Genomic DNA, 26,552 nt, shown 5'->3' on the forward strand with positions numbered 1-26,552 from the left:
CTATATGTTATTTGTCGCAGAGTCGACAAATGCCAAATTGATCACCTTTTATTTAGCTACACCGTTGAACAGAATTTTTAAATCTGCGTCCAACAGTTAAAGCGACATTACAGTAAACAAACTTCAATTGCTACAATATTGGTTTCAAATTGGTAAAGTTTGTACAAATACCAATTTCATTCACGTTCAATTACCTAGGCATAATTCTTCATACCAAACATAGGTGGAAACAGCATGCAAAAAGAAAATAGGGGAATTAGCCCTAAAATACACATAGCTCTATTAGCTGAATCTCAAACAAACCAGTGATTTACAATAAGATCAAGAAACAAATATATTTTTGATGTTTCTTCCGTGCTAGTGACTTGATCATCAAGTGAATTCCAGAAGGTCAATATTCCCGAATAAAATGATGCGAAACATTGTTAATACTTCCTCTTATGTGCGAAACTACTGAACCAACACAACGTTCGGAGACAGAAGAGAAGAAAACCATGTGGATAAATTAGATCGAGGTATTCATTATTGAATGTTGCTATGCCTATGTGACAACGATTCGGTCGAAGTACCGAAAGTATCGTAGCTATAAGTGGTGAAGTTCAAAATAAGCTATATCACTCAATTCAACACCGTTTACAAGAATTGGGAGTCTCTCAAACTATGTCGAATAGAGATCTTGACTTATTCTCTCGCAAGATCAAATTAACGCAAGAATTTAAGCCTACTGATTATTTCAAGCGCTGAATCTTCTCAGATTGGGCTAAAGTTTGTAAGAAATCCTGAATTTTATTGAAAAATCATCTTAAGTGATGAAGCTAATTTTTGGCTTAATGGGTTTATCAAGAAGCAAAATATCCGTTATTTAACAGTATGATTGGATGTTATTTTTTCTTCGAAGAAAGTGGTCGTTATGTTACGGTCAATAGAGTTCGCTCACGTGACATGTTGAAAGACTATTTTTGGACAGAATTGACATCAGTGTATATGGTTCTAACAAGATGGTGCCATATGCCACAACGCTGGACGAAAAATTGATCTATTGAAGTGAAAGTTCGGTAAAAATATAGTATCGATAAATGGTCTAATTTGCTCATGCAATTGAACGTCGTTAGATTTCTTTTTAAGTCGTTGGTTTATGCCAACAAATCAACAAGAGAATGGATGGCACTAGCTTTTTTCATAAGTTTTTATTATTTTTGACCTTTAACGTCAATGGTAGAAAAGAACTTTGAATAATATACCCATAACAATATATCGCGATATCAAATTTGTGTTGTGATTAACATTACCAAGGTGTGTTAGAGCCTCATTTGTAAATCAACTTTAAAATTGGTCGTTCTTATAATAAACACACAAATAGAAAAAGTGTGATTCATCACATCAATAAAGTTTACCGCTGTAAACATTGGTATTACACGAAATGTCGCATGTTTCAGATAACATCATTTTTAATCTCTTGCTTCATCGAGTAACACGGAAAGCTCCTTTTTACGCATTGCTGATAATACTGCATTGTGTCATTGTAAAATATCCCTCCGCAAACGTAGATAGCATATATGTTAATCAAAGTTGTTGTATGGAATGTGATTTAGCGTCAAATTTACGAATTTAGTCACTATCTCTCAAGGCCATTTGTGTTATATGTTGTTTCCGAATGTATTTGTTGCCACAACCTTGTGCTTTTTTATACTCTTAATCATTTAAGTGACCATTGAAATTATGTTGATACACAAAAAGACATTTAAAAAATACATAAGTAATAGAAGAACGATAGGTAGGTATATCCAGAAAATAGTCACAATAGGAAAATAATCTGTGGTAGTGATTTGAAGTGAACACTAGGGAAAAAGTATTGAGTGACTGAAGATATCAGAAACAGCAATGTCGACATCTAGGGCTAGAAGATGCGACGAGAGTACATCTAACAAAGGAACGTGGATATGTTATCGATTTTGATATGTTAACGAAGTATGTTCAAACCATTTTCCAGTGTTCTCCAAAGATTTTGACATCATTGAAAACGCAGAACTTTTAACAAATGGTTTGGACATCTGGTTCGATGTATAAGAGAGCAATTAACGAAAGTATTAAAGACAGTTGGTATTCGCAACAATATACTCTAGATACTTCTTGAAAATACAAAATAGAATATTTCGAAAATATCGGGTTCTTAGAAAACAACGATGATAGCAGCTCCAATATCGTGGAAAATGCATAACAGCCTGGTAACACGTGGCTTATAAGTCTATTGTCTAGGTCATCAAAAATTGTGGTAAGAATTCCTAGAACGACAGCAAGAATTAGTAAAACAGAAAGGGCTACCCCTAAGAATCAATTTAGATTTAGGGAATGTAGGGGAACTGACACTGAAATTTACTCAAAACTAAAGAAAAGAAACTATTACGATAGTATTACATATTTTTTGACATATAATATTACTTCGTCTGGAAAAATGGCAAAGATAGCTGAAGCTAACTTGAAAGTAAACCAGTTAACAGGTTGTGCAAAACATTTACAGTATTGATGAACCTGCATTAACCTACAATCCATCTAATATTATTGGAAGAAGACGTAAATAAATTGGACCGCAGCATCTAGTTAAAGAGTTGTGCTAATTTATTTTTTTAAGGTGCAGCAAAAACTTCACATACCAGATCACTAATTAAGACTATTTATTAAATATAAACACTGTAAACAAAAAGTTCCATAGAGCTTATAATAATCATGAAACGATGTAAAACAATAATAAGCAGACAGGCTACAAACAACTCAACAATAATTACTAAACCCTTCAACATCACAACATTCATTAATCATATTGATTATGATATTCAATTCAACTAGATTTTCATCATATTGCACTATGTTCCATAATCGTCTTGATTATTGACTATATAATTTGTTTCGGCATTTATAAGAAAAAAGACAACTCATTCCCATGATATCTTTAATTAATAAAAAAGACATCTTCAAAAATTCAAAACACGTTAAAATTCGACCGTTTTTGAAAGAGTCTACGAGAAAAAAGACAAAACAAAGGAAATGAAAGTGCAATGGTTTGATTCTGGGGTATTGTCCAATAAAGATCAAATAATAGAATATTTAACGAGTAAACAAGCTGTAAATTGTAACGTAAAGAGAATACGCAAACATAAAAAACTGAATAAAACAAGATCATCATTCAATATGTAATATGTTTTTGAGATTTTATTTATAATGTTTCAGATTTAATTTGTTTTTCGGTCGTTTATAGTTTTGTATAAATTAATTTTGATGTTTTCGAAATGCAATACTTTGTAATAACATAGTCATTATATTTAAAACATAACATATTTACTCCAACAAAGTCAATTTATTCTCCTTTGAATATAGATTTAGATGTATTGTAGACGTTATAAACCAAATAAAAAGACGGTTGCCAAAAACACATTTTTCAACAGTCATTGGAGCTGAACAATGTCTTATACAGTCCATTCCAGCTAAGTTAAGACATTTACACTTCTAGAAGAGAAAAGATATGAAAATTCCAAGTAAATAGTCCAACCTATGCAATCTGTCTCCACAAAGTTATGAATGAATTGCACAAATTCGTGACTTCTTATGAAGTCGTTGTATCAGAAGATTTTCTTTCTATTTTGAAGACACCTTTCAACCCTCACTGGATTCTGATGGATATAGGATGTTTCAAATATTCAAGCTACACCAGAATTGACTTAGTAGGTAGGAAAGGTCCCATTGAATTAGCGATAATACCTTGAAAACAGATCCCCATTCCAACAAGTAATACTATACATTGACGCCATCCATATGAAGGCGATAGTCAAAAATAATATTTGGCAATACAAGTTTAAATGAGCATATTGAAGAAAAAGTGAAGTGTTAACGAAGTCAAATGGAAGTAATGAAATAATTAACTAAGAATAACTATAAAATTTACTTCATGCAACAAACGGTATGTAACACTGTAAAAAAATGTAAAATGTAAAATGGAAAATTATAAATAACCTTTTTTGTAGACAACACAAAAGAGATAACAAAACTTAAAAAATAAGATACATAAGAAAGCAAGTAAAATTAGTAAAAGTTAACCTCAATAATTAAGGTAGTTGTTTCTTGTACGAAATTTAAATACCATTTTATCATTGTTGAAGCTTTATAATGGTAAATAAACGTTTGAATAGTGACGTCCAAATACACTCTTTTAAAAATAAATCAATACAAAACGTCTTTTTACTCGGTACGTTTTAAAAATAGAATTTGCATCTTGATGTGTTATGTGTTTATTCGTTAAAGAATCGGTTGATTTACGATCATTTTGACGTCCGTATGTACGCCCGGGCAATCTTCACCAATCCGTCCAGCAATCACCCGTAAAGAGGTCGTCCGTGAAGGCTATTAATATTGGTTGTTGAAAAATCAGAAATAGGCTTTCCCGACTCGCTCTGACGTTATTAGTTAGGGCCCCCATTGTGGCGGTTTTGAGTTACGCAAAGCACTTTGATTTTCACAAATTTTCAAACCCAAACAACCGTATAAAATTACCAAAAAAATAAAATCAAAGCAAAAACAATAAACCGAAATGGTTGAGGGATTAAAAAAAATTCTACACTCAAATTAAAATTTTAAACGTGATGTTTTAATAGTCATTATAATTAACTTGGGAAAATATTAATTTGGATCAATTCCAAATGCATTTACGCTTTTAATTTTTTTTCGTTTCAACGATAGCCAATTCAATTTTCTACTTAAAATAGGAACAAAATAAATTTCCTCATTTTTCTTCTGAATCAATTTTCCGATTGCAATTAACGTCTACTCTCTAAAACACAGAAAGTTTTTTCTTTCTCTTCCGCACAAAACCGGTAAAGGTTATATTGTAAAAGAGCATATGGCTCGGGGTCTAATGCTTCGGTTTAGTGCTTTTACAACACTTTGTAGCTGCTTTTACCTTTAAGTCGTCTCAGATACCACTGACCCACATTGATTCTTCGTTTTGCAGTTATAAACTTATATGTATGTATGGTTAACGTTTTGCGGTTTTAAACCGTTTCTACCTTAATAAAGTTAATATTACGGTCGATTTTATTTTAAATTTATTAGATTCATTAGGAGATTTCGTCCTCGTTGTTGGTCTAAATCTGGAATTTACCCACACGAAATAAAATCTATTCTATCGAATAAGATCATGGTACAGAGTTTTTGGCAACAACAACCATCATTTACAATAAATGAAATGCTTAAGTAAACGTTACACGTGGAGGTTTTAATAAAATTTGAAATTTATTTAATTTTATTTGATTGATTAAAACAATTGATTTAATTTTCGTATGTTTAGAACTTTTTTTATGACGAATTATAATTGTTTACATTGTAAAAGTAAGCAATTTTGGGTTTTGGATGACTCATTTTCCTTCGTTACTTTAAACATAGCAGCCGTTACGATTATGATTTATTGTTAACCTCGTGTGGATGAGGTTATAAAACGATTGATTTATGTAGGTACTTAATTGTTCTTCAGACCCACGATCGCTTATATAACATATCATATAAATTCCAAGTTATAATGAATGGGTGATTGTTAAAATCAATAAAACATACAAAAAAACGAAATTTATGCATTCTTTTTAGTTCCTCTCGAAAATTATTTTGAAATTAACATGAAACATCTTTCTGACCGTGTGTATATTTAAAGGTACCGTTCACCTACTTTCGAAAGAAGTTTAAAGACCGCGTGCTGGCAAATTCAGCGAACACCTGCAGTCATTTTGCTAGAATAGAAATTTAGGTATTTTTGTTAAAACAAATTTGTTTTTATACAACAATGATTTCTTCTTAAATTAATTCGTAATGTTTTGAGTTTATTTCGAGGCAAAATCGTGTGTTTTGAGATATTTAATTTATTAGAAAACATATATCGCATTATTTTAATTAGAAGTAGATTTCATCAAAAAAAACTTAAAGACACCATTGCAAATTTCTGTTTAAATCGCAATAACGAAAAACGCTGAATTCAAAAAATCATATTTTCGAAAATTAAGAATGATAATTAGAGTTTAAACTTTCTTTTTGATGAATATAAAAGATTTTGTCTAGATTTGAAAGAATTTTTATAGAAGATATCTGCCCATCGAAGCTATTTAAAAATTAGAGTAGAGAAAAAATGTTAAATTAAAAAAAGTGGTTCATGTCTGGTTTATGAAAGCTAAGAAATATTCTTATACCAAATTAAATTTTACATCAACTTCTTTCAGAAAATATAAAAGTTATTGTTAACCCAGTTAGTCCCACTGGTGTGAAAACGCAACAGCGTTTTTAAAATTATTTTACAGCCGTATATTTCCAGATTTTAAGGTGCTAGCTGTTTGTACGATAACTCTATAAGGTTGATAGGCGATACACATCAAAATATTTCATAATTCTTGCTTTTAAACCATATTTGCAATAATTCTTTTCTATTGAAAAAGTTTTTAGTGCATACTTTCCTGATATACCATCTTGAAACGCGAAATAAAAATATGAATTCTGAAAATACGACTTGAAACATTAATGGTGCAAAAACACACCATTGGGTTGTATGATGAGATATAAGGATTACATCATCTTTCGTATTATCAGAAAACTGTGTAGACGCATTTACTCGGTGATTTCCTTAGAAATAGTCGTTTATGGATATAGTGCGTCAATATATGTGTCGTAAGTTTAGCGTTCATTTACATGAAGAGTGGTTTGCGAAGTATCAAAATAAATGATTATACTGTTCATCCCATTGGTGCGTTTTTGCACCAATTTTAGTTTAAATATTTTTTAGATTAAACATCGTACTAAACTTGGTATTTGTTAGTATTATGTTGTATTACTATTATTATTTATTTATGACTAACTTATTACTTAGTTAATAAATGATAAACAAAATATTTTTGTGTTGTTGTTCATTTATCTTACCAGTTGTGCATTTTTGCACCATCTCATATCTCATAAAACAATTTTTTTTTCAAATGCCTGTATACATTTTTATACTTTGCATTCCATCTTATCTCAAGGAAAATTATAAAAAACCGATTTTTTTTTAATATAAAGTAGCGTGGGACTAAATGGGTTAATTTAAAGTCATGATGTCTCTTTGAGGTTTGATAACATTTAGAGCACCCGTAAAAATTTTCGTCATGGTCCAAACACTACACAATCAAATACCGGAAATATCTCAAGAAGAATATGACGAACATCTAGTTAAGGAAAAAAATTCATCCCTCAGGTCTAATTTTATAACTAAGAAGTTATTGGTATAACTTAGCTCACAAGTGTATAACACAATCAAAATTTCATATTTCCACCAATATGGATGAAAGAACACAGTCATAGAAATCCATAAACCTGATACTAACCAGTCTCTCCCATAAATCTCTTAATCTTTTAATTTTTTAATTATCCTAAAATTCATCACAGAAAAATCGCAACCTTGTTCTTGGATATAAACAAACCATTCGATAAAATTTGGCACCAGGGTCTAGTATTCAAAATGTAGAGGGGATATCTCTGCAACATGAGAATAAAAAATTTCATATCATTTCCTTCTCTACTCTCCAAGCAGTATTGTAGGGATCTTCTTTATTACCGACCTTGTGTAATATCTACTGCTACGATGTTTACCAACCCAAAGCCCACCCAAACACTAATACAATATATTGAGACAGCTACATATTTATGCCTATACGCAAATGATACAAGGCTAATTCTAATTACACACGGCAAAAACATTTAATTTGCCTTCCATTAGCAACTTGTGAAACTACGAACTCTTCCAATTTTCATATTTTCGAATATTTCTCCACATTGATGCAACTGAGAGCAAAAGTGTTACAGAGCAACGTGTAAAGGGTAAAATTTGCTACAACTTTTGTTCCAAAAGTTTTTCTGTATCATGCTCGGAACACCGTTTTTTTCCAGTAACCAATTGTGAAACTACGAATTCTTCCAATTTTCATATTTTCGAATATTTCTCTACATTGATGCATCTGAGGGAAAAAGTATTACAGAGGAATGTGTAAAGGCTAAAATTTGCTACAACTTTTGTTGTAAAAGTTTTTCTGTATCATGCTCGGAACATCGTTTTTCTCCAGTAACCAATTGTGAAACTACGAATTCTTCTAATTTTCATATTTTCGAATATTTCTCTACATTGATGCATCTGAGGGAAAAAGTATTACAGAGGAATGTGTAAAGGCTAAAATTTGCAACAACTTTTGTTGTAAAAGTTTTTCTGTATCATGCTCGTAATACCGAAGTTGAAAAATAAATGTTGCTCCAAATTAGCAAATTAGTTATTGTTAGTTTTTAAAAATATTTTGCAAAACATTAAAAAGAAGAAGAAATTATATAAAACCCATAATTCTTATATTAAATTAATGTTTTAGTATGAAGATGCGAGAAAGTGAAGTGTAGGTCACTATAACAAGTAAAATTAGGTCAAAAAATCAATAACCAAAATTCATAAAAAGAACTGTAGGCTTCTTGATAAAACAGATTATGTTTCAACATATCTTTTACTCATCAATCTTAATCTCAATTATTATTTCAGTTAGTCTTTATGGCGAATCACAAAAGAAGTATCGAATTGTATTTTTTTCAAGCTGAAAAGCCTAATAGCATCCACAACAAAATGGAAACGCGAAAAATACTACAACATGATTACCTAAAGATTATTTCACATGATATAGCGCTGCAGTATGGTAACAAATTTCAGGTTGATATAATATTAATCACTGCAAGCGAACTCGGCTTAATTAGTTAAAAGATCTGCAACTTCACCTGATAAAGACGAGGCCGTTTGAGGCCGAGGCGCTACGATATGGTAACCAGTTGCAGATAGATATGATATTAATCACTAAGCCTCAGTCTCAAGCGACCTCGGCTTAACCTCATGAAGGCGAGGTCGTCAGTTTCAAATTTCAAAAGATTGTAAATATCTTCTAACATTTGTATAAAATCGTATTGTTGGATTAAATCGTTATATTATGGTATATAGTCGCTTATTACGTCGCGTATTACAAAAAAAGTACTGTTTTAATATGCTAACGATAAAAAAGATAGATTAATTATAAAAATTTTATTGATAAAGAAATCTTGATAACAAATATATTAAATGTTTGGTTATACGATGGAAATATTGAAATAAATGTACTTAGTAATGATTTTTAGCATTGAGTTGGATAATATTGCGAAACGCTATTAGCTGGCAAAAGCCTTTTTTTAAACATATTCCAACAAAAATAAAAGTAGTACTTAGCGGTATTAAAAAGAATTTGCTTTAAGACGCTATTCGTCTCAAACCATAAAAAAATTGTATGAGGGCATAAAACGCAGCTAAAAGAGAATTTCGCATTACCGCACCATTTGAAGTTTCTTACTTTTAAAGTTATTTAAGAATGTGTTACGAAAATTATGAGAATTATTTTATTGCATCAAGAATAGATGAAATTTTCGGTATTTTTTCTGAATGACTGTAAATTAATAAAACAAATATGTTTATGTAGACACTTCGATGTGGACTGAATCTATTTACGATTTAAAAACAATATTTCTCCAAAACTGTTAATAGATCTTAAGTTTATAAAGCATAAAAAGGATATTAAAGATTACGAAATCGATAGAAAATATTTATATTATTAATTTATATTAAATATTTATATAGCAGATAAAAAAATGCCACCGCAATATTCTTTATATTTACACTACTTTTTTTTATTGAATTTGACAATCCTCAGTGTCAAATTCATTCCATAGTAATAGATTTTCTATAGAATCTAGCCAATTTGAAGACTATACATATAAAACAACAGAATTTTATGGCAAGAAGCCAGAATCAAAGATAACCGTTTCATAACCCAAAAAAAAGTTCGGAGATACTTTACAATACACATTTCATCTCCACATATATTTCAATCTATTTTTTTATATATTTTCTTGATAAAACGATTTCGTAACACGATTTCGTCAAAATATACATATAAAACATACCGATTTTCTACTTTAATGACCAAGTTTTGGCTAACAAAACAACGATTTATCCTACTGTGTACTCAATTCATTGTAGTTAAAGGTTCATCTTGCTCGAGAAAAGTTATAATTTGCTTTAAGTGGTTACTAAACTTTAATTACACATATTGCTAGTTTATATACCATGCGCAGAAAACTCTTCCATATATCTTATAATTTAATAACAACACCATAGTGCTATTTTATTATGGAGTCTAAAACATCTAACATAAAAGTAAAAATTTGATCGATTCAATATAAAATCATTTTTAAATTATACTACATTTTTTAAGGTGCGGATTAATTAAATTAATTTAAAATTAGGGATTCAAAACGTTTTATACAAGAAGAGTTGTCTCAAATTATTGTTAATGATAATTCAGAAGAAATGAAGTTTCTGTTAGAACAGCTGCAACAAACTTTTTGTGATTTTGAAATCACTTGCAATTTGAAGAATATTATTTATTTTGAGCAATTAGGGAAAAAATACAAAGGTATGAATTTAACCTCCCGAAAAGAAGATGAACGAGAAAATGAAGTAAGTAAATCGACTGAAACTGCTAATTAAATATGTTTTAAGTTACAAAATAAAGACAAACAACTCATGACTATTTATACCGTCGATTTCGCTGCAAATGACAATGGACGAGAAATTTTTCAAATGAAGGAAATACTACATGCAATAGTTGTTAACTAATATAGACAAAAACTGCCATAATTAATGCAATGCCGCAAATATTAAATATACGGGCATATAAAAAAATTGTTGTACATTCTCTCTCAGATGTGTAAAATGTAATCCATCTCACTAAAGATTGCACCAAACTCTAAAAAGTGCCACCGCAATATGTGAACTTTCAGGAAAAACATCGAGCTAATTACAAAGATTGTGCTTACTGTAAAAAATTAGACACCAATAACAAACCCAAATCTTGTACATTCAACTTAAAGAATATAAATCCTTCCAGAACATCCTCTTCAATTTCCACCTACAGTGTGGTTAAGTATTCTATCCATGCATCACTGTCTGTGTAAACGATAAAATGAAATCTAGTCAAACTTCAGAGCATCAAAAAATAGTAAATTGTTATCAATCCGCCCAATATAACGATTATGACTATGGTGCCATACAAGGAGCGCATTGTAAATCAAGTCATAGTTAGGAAATTGAAATGCTGGCAGTAGACCATGGGTAAGTGTAGTGTCGAGATGAGATGTAATAAGATCGATTTATTTCTGGATGCGTATAGTTAAAGGTTAAAAAACAAGTGTAAAACCCGTTTAAAACCATTTTGTTTTATACAGTGTAAGGTGAAATTATAAAAATCATTCAATACGATATCAAAATTTATTTTACAACATTTTTTTCATTTCTCTGTATGAAAGATTAAGTTATTTTCAAAAATGATTTTGCTTTAATTTAAAATTCTTACAGAAAGGCTTACCGCCAAACCCGTAAGTTGACCCTAGGTTGGGGGTGGCTGTTATTGATTGATTTATCCGATTCTTTTTGCGTGATGTTGGGTTGTTGAACCCAATATCAATATACATGATATTTTAATAAAATTGAGTAATCGAATGTACTTTATCCTGAAGATTCAGCCGTAATTTGAAAGACGCTTTTTCAAATTTCATATTTCGTCATCTATCATTGGACTTTTTGCAAATATTTTTAAACTATATGTGCCCTATGAGTATATGGAAAAATTGGTATTATACGAAAAATATTCTCTGAAAGTGTGTCTTATATTAAACCAATTAGATATTAGTAAAATTAAGTTGACAGAATTTATGATTTGAAGAAGTTTCTTATGAATTATTATAAATTGAAGATTCATTGAAGTTTCATGCAGTTAATGTTAAATTTAGCGAATTGAAAAAGAAATACTTTAAGTCATATTAATATTACACGTATATTTAACAAATAAGCATATTATTTTAAACCGTTTAATGTGCTTATAGATGTTCTATTCGATGTTCGATGACAAATTAATACAATTGATAAATCACGATATGTTATTGCAATTCCAGCATTATAATGCCGACGAAACTGATCTGTCATAGCGTGTTTTGTCTGACAAAATACAAGCTGACGTGTATCGACGTGTGAATAATCGATAAGGAAAGAATATCAGCACTAATTTGTGCTAACGCCAATGGCTATCGCATAGCCTGACGCCAGATATCGTTATAAAATCACATAAACCTACAATTTTAGAAGGAAGACATGTTGACTTCGGTTTCATACTATAACCCTGAAAAGGTATAATTCACAGATAATATTTTCAGCCAAAAATTTCAGGAGGAAAAGCTTGCAATACTATCACGTGATGTAAAATGTTTATTGCTTTTAGACAACGCGTATTGTTATCCATTTGAAAATATTTGTCGCCCAAAATATGACAAATTGAAGTGTATGTTTTTAATAACACCAATAACACTACACCAATTATTGTATATTTGGACTAAGTTATGGTCGCATCCGTCCTTCAAGTCTGGTACTATTCTCTAGAAGATCGACTAAATAAAAATATTCGTGGCAAATTATTGGCCAAAACCCTCCTTTATCATGGCGATTTAAGACCAAGCGGTTTACGGGGGAGGCTTATGTCCAACAGTAGATAAAACATGTAAATACATGTAACAGCTGTAGAGACAATGGTAGTATTGGAGAATGAAGAAAACGAAGAAGCCACAAGAGAAGAAAGCAAAATTAGAATTCAAAATCATCAAGATTTAATTTCGCGACTGCATGGAAAGAAGATAAACTCCATACATTGGAAAATGACTGGAATCATGTATTTGATAATTAACATGTAGATATTGATTTAAAAGGAGGAGAAGAAGTATCCAAGGTTGTCATGGTACAACATCCCGGGTATCGTATTATCACGGATGGTGTAAAATAAGTTTGAAAGGAAAGATAACGAGAAAAAAACAACATGCCCAAACATAAAATTATCAGCAATCAGATCTTATTACGACGATATAATAACATTTATAGACGATTCGTCGGAATAAAAAAATTTTGTATATTGCGCACATTTTCGTTTATATTGTTTCGTCCATTTATTATATGGGTTTTAAAGAAATCTCTTAAACTGAGTTTATCTAACTGATTGTTTAACATCTGCAGCTGTTTTGATAACGATAATTTTATTCTATGAGCCAACGACTTTATCAAGAGCGATTGTGGAAAGTTTTAAAAGAAGGCAGCAAACTTCATCGAACGACGGTTTGATTGTGATGCGTTGATGAAGTTGTGACTAATTTTAATTACAGCATGTGGAATAGAGTTTTGCATTATTGATTAATTAATTATGACTACATCATCCTCTTTAAGGATGATGGGGACAAGAGGAACAGAGAAGAGAAAAGGGGGAAGACCTAGAACTAGGGGAAAGAATAGTAAGTAAGTAAAGAAGAAGGTGCTGAATAGGAAAGAGTTGCAAAAATGGATCCGACGCCTTAAGGTACAAGGGAAAAGGCAAAAAAGAAGAAGAATACGATTATTACTACGCTCTTCATCTGAGGATATTGTTTATGCCCCATGTAGTTTATCCCTAAAACTCCTTAGGAGTTTCGTTGGTTAGTAGAGTGTCGATATGAGTTTATGGACGAAATCACTCATTTCAGAGATCTTTAGAAGGATTCTTCTCCAGCCCTCTCGCTCGCATGTCTCATCAATAGCTCCTTTCCAACTTCTCCGTACTCTTTCTCTACGTCTTCTTCCTTGTGGTGTCCAGTAGTACTTCCTTTGATAGTCAGTCTTGACTTATTCTTTGTACATGTCCGTATTGTCTAAGTTGGGCAGTTCTTAGATCATCCACAATGTCATATTTTACTTTCATTATATCCTTTATATCTTCGTTTCTAATCTTTTCCAGTCTAGATTTTCCAGCAACTCTATATGTATATGGATTCTATATTTGGCCTGTTATTGCGAATTAGGTTAATCCCATAATTTGGAGAAGATTTGGGTAGATTAGGTTTGCTTCAACTACTGGACAGCTTCGAGTCAGTTGAATTGGTATAGCTTAACTTATTGAAATAGCTTCACAGTTAGGTGCACGTCTCACTATAGGTATGTACTTTGGTGGGATCTTCACTGGACTACCGCAAGTTTTTTCTTCGATGACTTCGGACTATTTAGGATATGTGCATACCTGAATTTGTGGTATATGGCCCTTTGCAGTTGGTGGACCACATCTCCAAATTTTGTGATTTTTAGTTTACTTGTTTATCGTAGCATAGCTCCATCTTGACTGAGTATACATTGAATTAGTAGTTTATTGTTTCATTAGTGATTCCAGTTTTGCAGAGTTCCGTTATTATCTTTACATCCAATAATATTGAAAATTTCTATATGTATTAAAACGAGCAATAATAATTGTAAGTATAAAATTCCATTCGATTTACAACAACAAATACGTAAAAACATCAATTTTAATTTATTTTGTTAGAATAAAAATAATAAAATAGCAATATCTACATTTTAATTTATACGATTATTTCTAGTCCTCTTGCAATAAGTGCTTGGACATTCAGGTCAACTCTGTAAATAAATGTACTGAGCACATTGACCCTTCATCTTCTTATAATAACACAACGTTAAAGCTGTGCAATCTTTCAGTTTTACAGTTGAAATCGTTAATTACGCGACTAATTAAATTATACACTAAATTATCCAGTTACATTGGCTATAATTAAAGCTTACTTGCAACTTGTCTATAAATAAGAATATAAAAATAGAATAAGTATATATATAGATGACTGGTCATATGAATGAATCAATTATTTTTTTACACACCCACATTAAAAAGGAAAATAAAAAAAAATCCGACATATTTATTGAGTTTATTCATATTTCCGTGTTGACGATATCAATAAAATAATTTATAATCGTAAATACGAGAGGTTTTAGATAAGACAAGAATTTCACAAGTTACCATAGATTATTATTCACACTACAAAAAACATTTGATAAGGTCTGTAAATTGATATCCTGATAATTTTTTTTAATTTCTGGCACGTAATCATTTTTTTTCGACTTTTAATTCATTTTATTGAAACATAAATCTAAATTTAAAATAAATACGATAAAATTCGGTACTCAAAGAAGGGTATAAATCTTGTTATTGAGACGTTAAAATAAATAAAAAAAAATTATAAGATTTTCAGAACTCAAAACTTAAAAAAAGAGTAAAACTAAAATTAAATCGAAAAACATTTGGAATTTTAATTTTACATACATAAAATTCAACCCACATTTGATCGTTTTCTCACGGTTAAAGGTCAATGTTTAAAAGGAATTATAAAACTGTATGGTAATTAGGATAAAATCACTAAAAATAGGTGGTCTTAATAGAAGTAATACTAAGTGGATTAAAATAAGAGGGAATTATTTTCTTTTATTATTAAATTTAAAAAAGCATAATGATTAACGTCCGGTGTTATTGACTGAAAGGAACGAGGTATTTGGAATGTTGCAATTCCACCTCTCTCTTGTAACAAGATATATACAGTGCTTTGCAATACATGTACTCGGAAATATGTGTGATATATTATTTATTTTAGATATACCTAACAGAATATTTAAAGATCACCAAAAATTATTAATAATTTTATAGTTAATAAAAAAAAATAATCTCCAATGCAAAAATTCATTTCGTGAAATTTACCAGATTTATACAAAAAAATCATTAATGTAGGTATCGAGGTTTTAAAAATTTTGTTTGAGTTAGAGATAGAAATGTTTCAACACAATCACTCATTTCAATGTCAATTTTGAAAAATTGTTAAAAATTGATTCTTGAAGTAATCATTCCGAACTTTAATGATTTAATCCGTTCTTGAAAATAATATTAAGTTTTTGAGTTATATACATTTTGCTACAAACTACTGCAACATATCAACATATTTGCCCCAAATTAACTCACATTTATACAATGTATTCCACTTTACTATTACATATCCAACAACGCGTAACTTTGCTGGCATTATCAGTGATTGTAATCCAAACTCTGCCAAAAACTCAAATCAAACTTTGTCCACATCACATTTGCTCCTACATTTGTTATGACACAAACCTGAATTTAAGTTTCAGTACAAACAACGTAAGATATCTCGTTATATTTATTAGGCTACTCAAGAATATTAAAATTTAAGATTTGAAGTTTTCCAACTGCAAGTGGCATATTTAAATTAACGATACCCTTGTTTTGCAAAACAGTATACATTTCATAAATAATAAATATTTGATCTAAGAAGCCTCGAAGATACAAACTGGAGCTGCTAGATAACTCATAAAGAAGTGATAACCTACCTAGAAGACGAAATTTCAAGCAATATATACCAAGCTTTTCAAGAAAGCGCAAAACCAGGAGTCAAAAGCATTAAAGATCGCAGGATGTCTTAGGTATGTTTTTATAAGGACAACCTAAGACAGAATATCTGTAACCTATTCCCTGATTATTTTGGCTTCGATGACGAAATTTTCTGCCTAATAATAATAATAATACTAATTGTTTATTGATGATATGTCAGCCGAAGCTATTTCACAAGTCATACATCAGCAGAAAATACAGAATATAAATGTACATTATTTAGACAAACACAATAGTTTCTTGTTATGACAAAAAAACAGTCAGCTAAACAACGAACAGTGAATAAATATAAATTGATGGGTGACAATGAAAACGGCGAGATGACCACATCAATTCAGTAAAATTACTGGTTAAAAATTTATCCACACTGTAAAAGGCCTTATCAAGTAAATACCTTTCTAATACTACTTTAAATTTCAGTGCTTCCAAATTTCTCACTCGTTCTGATAAAGCGTTAGATATATAATTTTAAACCGTAAAAATTTGCGCCATATCTAGCCCTTGTCGTTCGAGTAAAATCTGAAACAAGGTCACCTTTATTCCGAGTATTATAAAAATGATAATCCCGATTTTTGCTGTAACCATTTAAGTTATTCTTTATAAACAGTAAACAATTGAAAATATACGCACAAGGCAAAATCAAAATTCCAAATTCAATAACTTTGCTCTGCAAAGACAAGCGACTAACGCAAAATGCTGTACGTCATATGAGAATAAAAATGTGCAAAATAGGCAGCAAGTGCCATCTTCGGCGAAACCACTCTCACTAAGCTACGAATCAAATAAATACTGGTATTTAACCTTTTAATCAAATGAAGAACATGCTCCTCCCATATAAGTTTGGCATCAAGGTAAATTTCGAGATATTTAACTGAGCTATTGTCATTTAAAGTTTGGGGACTCAATGAGAAAATTAGGGACTGCGTTTTGTGCTCATTCACACAAAGACGATTCTCAGAAAACCAGTTAAAAATATTTTTTTGGGATTTATCAAGTAGTTGCTCCAGATCACACAGGTTACCAGATTTCTGCAATGCACTGGGGTCATCGGCAAAAAGAATAATGGGTTAACAGATCATTTATGAATATTATGAATAATAAGGGACTCCGTACTTGATAGGCAAACTACCAGATAACTGATAAAAGGATTTAAGGATTTTATTAAACTCACACTGTTATTATCAAAATGAAGCAGACAGAGCTTACGCAGAAGAAGATCGTGGGAGACGCAGTCAAATGCCTTTGTCAGGTTGTAAAAAGATACCTGGGCATATAACCTATCATCAAAGCAACGCAACACAAATTCCATAAGTTTACTGACAACAGCAGATGTCGATATACCTCTCCTAAACCCAAATTGGGCAGAGTGCAATAAACTGTTTTCTTCTAGGAAACACAATTTGATTTTTCAGCACAGTGTCAAAAGTTTTACCGAAAATAGTATAATGGATATGGGCCTATAGTTTCGCAACATCATTAATTTGTCCCCTTTTAGGCCCCTTTTTGTGCACAGGCTCAATTCTCGCGACCTTACGACAGGAAGGAAAAGTTTCGGAAACGATGCACTGATTAATCAACTTATATAGAGGAATATTTATAAGATCAACAACAGTCCTCACCAATGCAGCGTTCAATGAATAGGCATCTTTACTCGATGAACTTTTTAAAGAACAGAGAACATCACGTAGCTGGATACAACTCATTTCCGCAAACCTAAATTTAACCCTGGCGGCATCCTCAGGTTGATTGTCATAGCTGCGTGTTTTAGCATCTCTCACATTAATCGAGATGGGTGAAATAATACTCCCAGCAACGTTGCTAAAAAACCTGTTGAAATCATCTGCATTAACATTTTCATCGATGGGAGATTTATTTGATAATTTGTTGCTATTAAATACTTTCCACATGGCAACTTGAGTATTTTTAGCATTTTTTATATAGTATTAGCATTCTTTTTATTTATTTTTATTGCTTCACGATACAGCCTCCTATGCCTTTGTATATCGTGCCGCCCAACATTTTCAGGATAACGCCTATGAAAATCATTTAATGTGTGCAACTTCTCTCTAAGATATTTAATGTCACGATTGAACCAATGCAAATTTAGTTCAGAATGAGTATTAGACATCAAATTCAAAGAATTCAAAGTTTATCTTTGCAACATTATTATAGAAAGGAAATAGACCAAGCTTTGTAATATGTCTATAGGTTGTTTTTTTTTTTGCAACTGAGGGCTTTACCGAATCTATACATTTAAAATAAATAGCCAAGTGGTCGGACAAGCTTGGATCAACAACACTGGAGAAATAAAACACTTTCGAATATTTGTGAAAACGTTGTCCAAACATGCATCGTTTCTGGTATTCTCATAATTTGTCCTGACCAAGCCATAAGATCTGCATAAAGAACAGAGCCGATACATTAAAATCGCCGGTCAGCACAATATTCCTATTCAACATTAGTTTGCTCAGTACCATGTCCAATCTCGTCATAAAAGAGTTAAAACTACCCCGAGGAGAGCGATTACAATTTGTATGTCATTACAATTAATCCCTGCAACCTCAAAGTCCATCTCATTTGAGTAACTCACAATATGAAACGATAAGGGCCTGAGGGATACTGTTTCTCTAGCATAAATAGCGACTCCACCATGTGAGTGCAGCGATCTGCAAAAACCGGAATCTATTTTAAAATCACTTATCTTTACAATGTTTAATATATCATGAATGCATTGATGGGTGTTCTCCAAGCCTCTGATATATATAATTCTATCAATTATTCTTTATCTGTATAACTTCTCTTAAAAGATCTTGAAGGAAGAAATGATAGAAGCTATATTTCATCTAAAGACAAATAAAGCCTTTGGAGTAGATCAAATCGAGGCAGAAATTTTCAAAGTGCTGATCAATCCGATTGTAAAATACTTTTAGATCGATGCATCAAAATATGGAGCACAGGAAAATGACCAAAAGATTGGACATCTTACATTTCCAACAGACCACAAACTATGAGCATCAGTTACCGTTTTACATTGAGATGTATTACTTCTGGTGTTGCCCAGGAGACTCTTTTGGCACCATTTTTTTTTCTTTCTTACATCTTTAATATTAGGTGTACTCTCAGTCGGGCAGTATTATTATTGATTGTAATATTAGTTAATACTTTTATTACTCTCATTACTGCCCCTAATGGGAAAGATTTTTAAGACACATTTAAATAAAAAGCAAAATCCCGTCGTATCATCCGCCGTATTATGCAATTGAAAAATTCATATTTACCATGCCCTAATTATAACAATACTCCAATATCAGGTAATGGCATCTGCCGTAAACCTTATGGCATAGGATAACTTTATTTTGGCCCCATCAGTTCAAAGGCTTCAAGCGTTTCCTAATAATATAGAAAGTGACTTCGGCTAAACTAAGAATAATGACTGTAGGATTTTGATCGATTAAGCTCATGTCAAAAATTGTAACGCCTCGATTGAATTTTTGTCTTATTAAGTCGAGATCGCTTGCGGCCGAACTTTTACAATTAATATCATATCAACAGGAAGATGGTCAATACATTGCAGTGCCTCGGCTGCAAGCAACCTTATCGCTAAACCCAAAACAGTGCCAGTAGGATTTTGCTTAATTAAGGCGAGTTCGCTTGTGACCGAGGCTCTACAACTAATATCAAATCAACCAAAATCTTAGGTGAATCTTTATTATCTCTATCCGATTACAGCTCGGATCCTTTTGAGTAGTATTAGAGCCAGAATGCAAATAGCAAATGCCACTCTTATTCTGGCTTCGTATTCACAACTCTAACTTGTATCCCATAGCCGCAGCGTCCATAGATGAATTGAATATTAAATATTTGAGAATATACTTGATAATCATCCTCCTAACTTCCTCGGAATCACCTTGAATAGATGCTTAAAATTCTCTGTACACGCCATTGAAGTGAAAATGAAAGACAAAATCCGTGCCAAACACTTTCTTCGTTCACTACGACCTTACAAAATTCGTTAATACTGGATTTTAGATGTTATAAAAACTTGTAAGTTTTACAACGAAAAAGATTACTATTTAAGTTTTAAAAAATAAATCGTAATAAAAAGAAATTTTATAAATTGTTAACTTTCTTTTCCATTAAAATGTTTTTGTTTTTCGAAGTGATATCATTGATAATGTTGTCCACTTCGTATTACAAGATTGCGTATATAAACAAAGGAATTGAAATCACACTTTGGTATAGAGGTTTCGGTTTTTAGATCAATATCAACAACCACAAATCGCAAAAATCACATCAAAACAAAACAGCTTAACATATAAATTAGATTAGATAATGAAGTATAACAAAATAAAACTTTCAGTGTATAGTTAAGAAACATAAAGTAATTACATAATGAATAGTAATTGTTAAAAATTTATCTATTTATTTTTAACATTTGAGATCATGTTTTCAGATATAAAAATGAAGTATTGTAATAAAAGTTTAACCGAAAACAATAAGATATTTTTTATTTATATGATTTTTAATGTTTTCTGTCTGGTTTTTATGACTTTTTATTTTTAGTTCTTAAGATGCAGCTTTTATCATTAACACTTTGTGAATTATTAATTTTAGTTTTATTTTTTCAATGATTAAGATAAATAATAGCATTTTTGTTGGATAAAAGTCACAAAGCAACTATACTTAAATATGATCTACTATTTTTCAGTAGGATTAAACTTTTTTGAACTATATCCACTCTAAGATAACCCTACAAAATAGATGATAAAAAGATTATAAAGATAGCTTATAATTGTTTTAAAAATTTAAATACCCGGCAAAGTAATTTTTTAATTTCCTTATTTAATACCGTGATTTTTATTATTCACTTTTTAGAAGCAATTTTGTTTATCAAAGTATAATTATGTAACAATTAAATAATCTATTTTAAAATTTTCATAATTACCTTAATTTTGTTATTAAGGAAAAAAATTTAAAAAAAAAAACGGTTTTTTTGAATGAAAATTTGCAAGGTTATTTAAAAAAGTTTTAGACTTAATTAGAACTGACCTAGCCCTCAGAAATAGTAACTTGTAAATATTTGATCAAAAAGTGATAGGAATGGTACGTCATTACACGTTTATCGATACAATGAAACCAAGAATATCTAAAAAATCGTGAGAACTGGGGCAACACCACTCACATCTTGAATTATTTAACACCGCCCTTTAAGTTTTAATTAATACTTAATCAAAAAATAATAATAATAATCAATAAAAAGTTTTAAATTTTCTTTGAATACTCACCCACTGTTTTAATAATATGTAAATCATCCATTTCATTATCCTTATCATCTTCACAAGAACCTTCGGTGGCATTCGAAGAGGTGACACTTTCGGTACTTTCTTGTCGCGATCTCATCTTTGTTGAATCTGCCATTCTCGGACGGTCAAAGTCCTGCTGCACTTGCAGCAAACAGTCAGTCATTGATAAATCTAACACGTGTTACTTAAAATCGTTTTGGCGATTAATTTTCTTGTAGAAATTTGAAATTATTTCTCTCTTGTCTTTAAAATGTTGTTTCAAAGAGCCTCGTATATAAAGTGAAAGCTCTCAATCGCGGCGACACTCGACCACGAATGCCGCGAACTCCGTTTGAAATCGCGCTCTTTACCCACGCTGTCTCGCGCAAAATTTCGAGCGCGTGCGCTAAAAACGTTTTAAAAATGAAATTTTTTTTCTTCCGTTTTGTATACGCAAACGCTTGAGTGTTGCTTGAGTATAGTGTCGAGTGTTAAAACGCGTTTATAGACGTGTGAGGGACATGCGTTGTTTTTTTTTGTAATAAATAAATAAACGTTACAAAAAAAACTGTATAAAATATAATAAAATAAAATAGGATTATACGGATTAATGAGTTTAGAAGAAAAAAAAATGTTTGGACATGTTTGGATTAAAATTATCTAACCATAAATAATATTTGGATTAATTAATAAATAAAATAGAATGTTTTTACCAATATTCATCGTTTAATTACACACTCGAAACTACAATAAAACTAATAAGAATAATAATTTCTTATATTAAAATCTTAAATGTTAAAAATCCTGTCATACATAATAATTCTTTTATTTTTCTTTGTTTTTAATATTATTTTTTTAATAAACAATATAATCATCACAGATTATAACAAGCCATAAATCAAGGGTTATTTGTGTCTTTGTATTTCTCTTTACTTGATTATCTGACCCTAAGGCATTATTAATCAAAAAATGTTTATTTGCTAAATAAATTTAGTATTTTTCATTGAGCTTTATTTCTGTGTTACTTGCCAAGTTCTCTGAAGATGGTACGATCGCGTTGAAATATGTTACAATTACCTCGTTATACCCCGCTTTATTTTTGCAAATACAATAAATATTCAACTGCATGAAAGTAATTTTAGTTTTATTTCATTCAGAACATAAATAGATGTGAAGTACAAGACAAGTAGTAAATGTGAAATCCGAATATGCGGAGTAGTAACAACACTTATAACAGCTTTTATAATAAAATAAACTGTGTCTTAAAGTCAGGGTGGCTGAAGGATATTTCATATGTACCCCTGCAATAAAGGATAGATAAGTTTGTCCAATATGAAAGGTGAAATTTTGATCTTATCCTTCAGGTTTGTCCCAAATCCCAAATAAGTATTTATTTCCATAAACATAGCAACCTAATTAGGCGTAATCACCTGCATGCACTTCATAACAACGTTGTTTACTAAATATGTCAGTTATGGTAGCTTTTTAAATATCAAAAAATACGTCTTCATTTACGCAAAGACACTTTAACACTTCTACTATAGCGCTTATTGTTCAAGGTCTTCCTACTATTCTTGGTTATCAATTAAGATTTGCTCAAAATCATAGACGGACAGCTAATCTGGAATATTACTTAACGACAGACCATATGAGTGAAGTTTTCGACTAAAGTTAGGGATGAAGGCTGGTAGGGCGGTATTTTTAATATTCACTAACCATAGAATGATAGTCTTGAAAGACTTTCTCCTAACCAGTTTTGTTATGTTTTTGTAAAATATCTGATGAAGTTAGAAGCCATTTTCGGGAAATGTGCAGCGTTGTTGATGCAGTGAATGAAAGAGAAGAGAAAAAGTGTGTTTTTTGCAGTTGCACCAGCGAGAACACACATATCATTTTTAATATTGAATATTCAAATTTGCATTCTGCCATAAGACCTGTAATATAAGACAGCTTTATATTGGCAAAACATTGTTGTGGGAGATAATGCTCTTAAGTAAATTAAATGATTTACGGTTGTCAAAAAAACAGTTGGAACTTATTAGCCAAAGAAATGCCACAATGTTAAGTGGATGCCTCTTGTAGCCTCTTCACATTAAATTTGGGCTGAAAGATTTAAATATCTTAGACAAGACTCCCCAGTTAAGTGGCGCAAAATTAAAAAGACATTTTTATTGGACTACAAATTAGAAAATTGCTCAATGATGATGACAGATGTAGTGTTCCAAATAAATATTTTTGTTGTTTATACACATTGTTTACATATTGTTTATTTTGTTATTTTTCTTTATATTCATTACAAAACTTTTTTTATCGGCCGGTGTATCAATCGATATCAAATCGTGATAAGGGGAACAAAAGTATAAAGAAATCAGCAAGGCATATAATAGCTTGATATGACATTAAACGAAAATGGGATATTCATTATAAAGTAAGTGATTTGGAGTTGTAGTGTGAAAGAGATGTGAAAACGTGTTCACTGAATGTCTTGAGTTTCAGTGTACAAAGTGTAATTAATCTTACATATCTAAATTTATAAATCTTTTATTTGCAAAAATAAGTACTCCTTACCAATTTGACTGTAATTTGATTAGTAATTTGACGAGTTAGGGTTATAGCACGAGAAGTATGAGCAATTACTTTAATTGTCTGATGATTTCTAAATTAGAATTGTAATGAGTAATTCGGTATTCATTGGTATTTGGAAATTCCGGTATTGATTCAACCGCTTTAACTTGTTGTAGATATTTAATAGAAGTATCTATAAACTTACTTTTTTTAATCAAACATTTGTGTTTGATGGTCTTTGTATCTCATATACTTTATTATACAAATATGCCACAAATATATTTGTCACAATATTGTTAGTAATTTAAGCAATTTTCTCTATTAATAATCTATTAATAAATTTCAATTTGATGATTATTCATAGTTCTCCAAAACATCATTAAAGATTTAAATACAAAAGAACGTGAAGTTGTAAATGGTACGAAGTATAAAAGGTTTGCTGAATAAACATAACTTTTACTTAAGCTCCATAAGAATACTTTTAAAGCCATCCTTATTTTCATATTTTGAAATGGCACTGAAATGTCGGGATATATTACAATATTTCAAAGACTTTTCAACTTATAGAAAAGCTTAGAGGCTACAAACTTCCGCAAGACGGCTTTCACTTGATGTCAATTTATTCACCGTGTTTCCGTTGGACGATTCTTTTTATAGACTGCAGAGATTCATAAAAGTGAAATTTTAAAGGGAACAGAAATATTCTGTTGTATTACGTTTATAATCGTTATAAAAGAAATTTGAGATCGAAACCTTTGTAAATCCATGTGTAAAATAAACAATGCTAAATTTAATCAATTACGAAATATAATATCGGAATATGATAGTTTATCTTATCGAGATATCATATAGACATTTCGTGGCTTTGACGATTTTTTCTCACCATCTTGAATTTTTTGGTGGAAACATTCGCATCTTTTCCGAGACTTCATTACTATCATCATTTTGGTTTTCTTTTAGCAGTTCAGCTAAAGACAAGGGTTTCTTTTAATATGTTACGCAAAATAGCGCACTTGAAAGTCATTTTAGAGAGACGCGTCTTTTTAACAGTGTAGTCATATTTTCAATTGCAATTTAAGGATATACCATCGCATGTAATCCAGGATTGTTAAATCTGGGATTAATGTATAAAATTTATGAGGAAATAGAATGTTACACCGTTGCATATTAGGAAGCCTATGAAGATGACCGTTATTCCATACAAATTACATATTAAAACTGCAAAAGTAACTGTTTCCTGGTAAACAAAGTATCAGAACTACAGCTTGATGAAGTATTGAATCGAGATATTAGTCTCAGATTCAGCTAAAGATGAACTTTATGCTAAAAAATTAACGATTAAAATTTGTTTGTGGTTATGTCGCTTTAATTGTTGGATGCAGATTTAAAAATCCTGTTAAACGCTGTAGTACTAAGTAAAAAGTGACCATTTTGACGTTTATGTCGATTTGGCTTGTGAATTCTCAGCTTGTTGCTACTAATGGCTCGGGGCTTCGCTCTTGCAGGAATCTTATGCAACAACTCTACTAGAAAAAAGGTAATTAAAACGTCTTATTTTATCATTAGCTATTACCTGTAACATTAAAATAAATTTGGTTAATTCATAATAAAATATACATTGGGTAAATAAAATTCTCATTTATTTTTTTAGAGATAGTAATTATTTTTACGAGATATCTTGTTTATTTATAGTTACTTAGGTAAATAAAAAATATTAAATGCTATTAAGTTTTAATAAATTTTATATTATTAGATTACCAGGACTTATTAAACTCGCATGATCATAAAGCCGTAGAAACTTTGAGTCGGGTCAGAAAGGAAATGAGCAAAAGAAAGTAGATAGAAGGAGATATTAGTGGGTTTTAATATAAATGTATAAATAGTGATGGTCAAGATACCTCTAAAAATCCTTCTTTGATTGAAAGTACAAGGACACATTATTGCACTCCAACCCTAACCTGCCGAAAATATTCCTTCAACATAGTTGTTTTTCACGTGGCGTGTTGGGATTAGAAAACAGTGGAATTGCATCCAGTGAAAAAGAAGTGTTTAGCGGACTCTACAAAGATTGTGTGTTGAAATGATTAAATTTAAAGAAGGAATTAAAAAGCTTACCAATATTGGCTCTTTAGCCCAGACTCAAGCTGAGCATGGAAGACATTACTGGAGAGACATTTGAGAAATTACAAATTTTATAGCATCTCATACTTAGGCCTTCAGAGGCTAAAGAATGAAATTAATATTCCAGTCAGATTTAAATGAAACTAGCGACAACTTTATAGATTTA

General features: G+C 30.8%; 1 protein-coding gene across 1 annotated transcript in view; it reads right to left on the reverse strand.

Annotated features, from left to right (window-relative positions):
* The window catches only part of LOC111426589 (Protein kinase, cAMP-dependent, catalytic subunit 3), a 33,470-nt gene extending 11,428 nt beyond the window's left edge, over window positions 1-22,042 (reverse strand). Inside the window, exon 1 of the mRNA XM_023061197.2 lies at window positions 21,704-22,042. Within this exon, the coding sequence (XP_022916965.1) occupies window positions 21,704-21,884 (181 nt within the window). The 5' untranslated portion in view covers window positions 21,885-22,042. The remainder of the gene's footprint in view (window positions 1-21,703) is intronic.
* Window positions 22,043-26,552: the final 4,510 nt, after the last annotated feature.

Source organism: Onthophagus taurus, chromosome 6 (genome assembly GCF_036711975.1).
Source record: "Onthophagus taurus isolate NC chromosome 6, IU_Otau_3.0, whole genome shotgun sequence".
In the NCBI taxonomy this organism is placed as follows: Eukaryota; Metazoa; Arthropoda; class Insecta; order Coleoptera; family Scarabaeidae; genus Onthophagus; species Onthophagus taurus.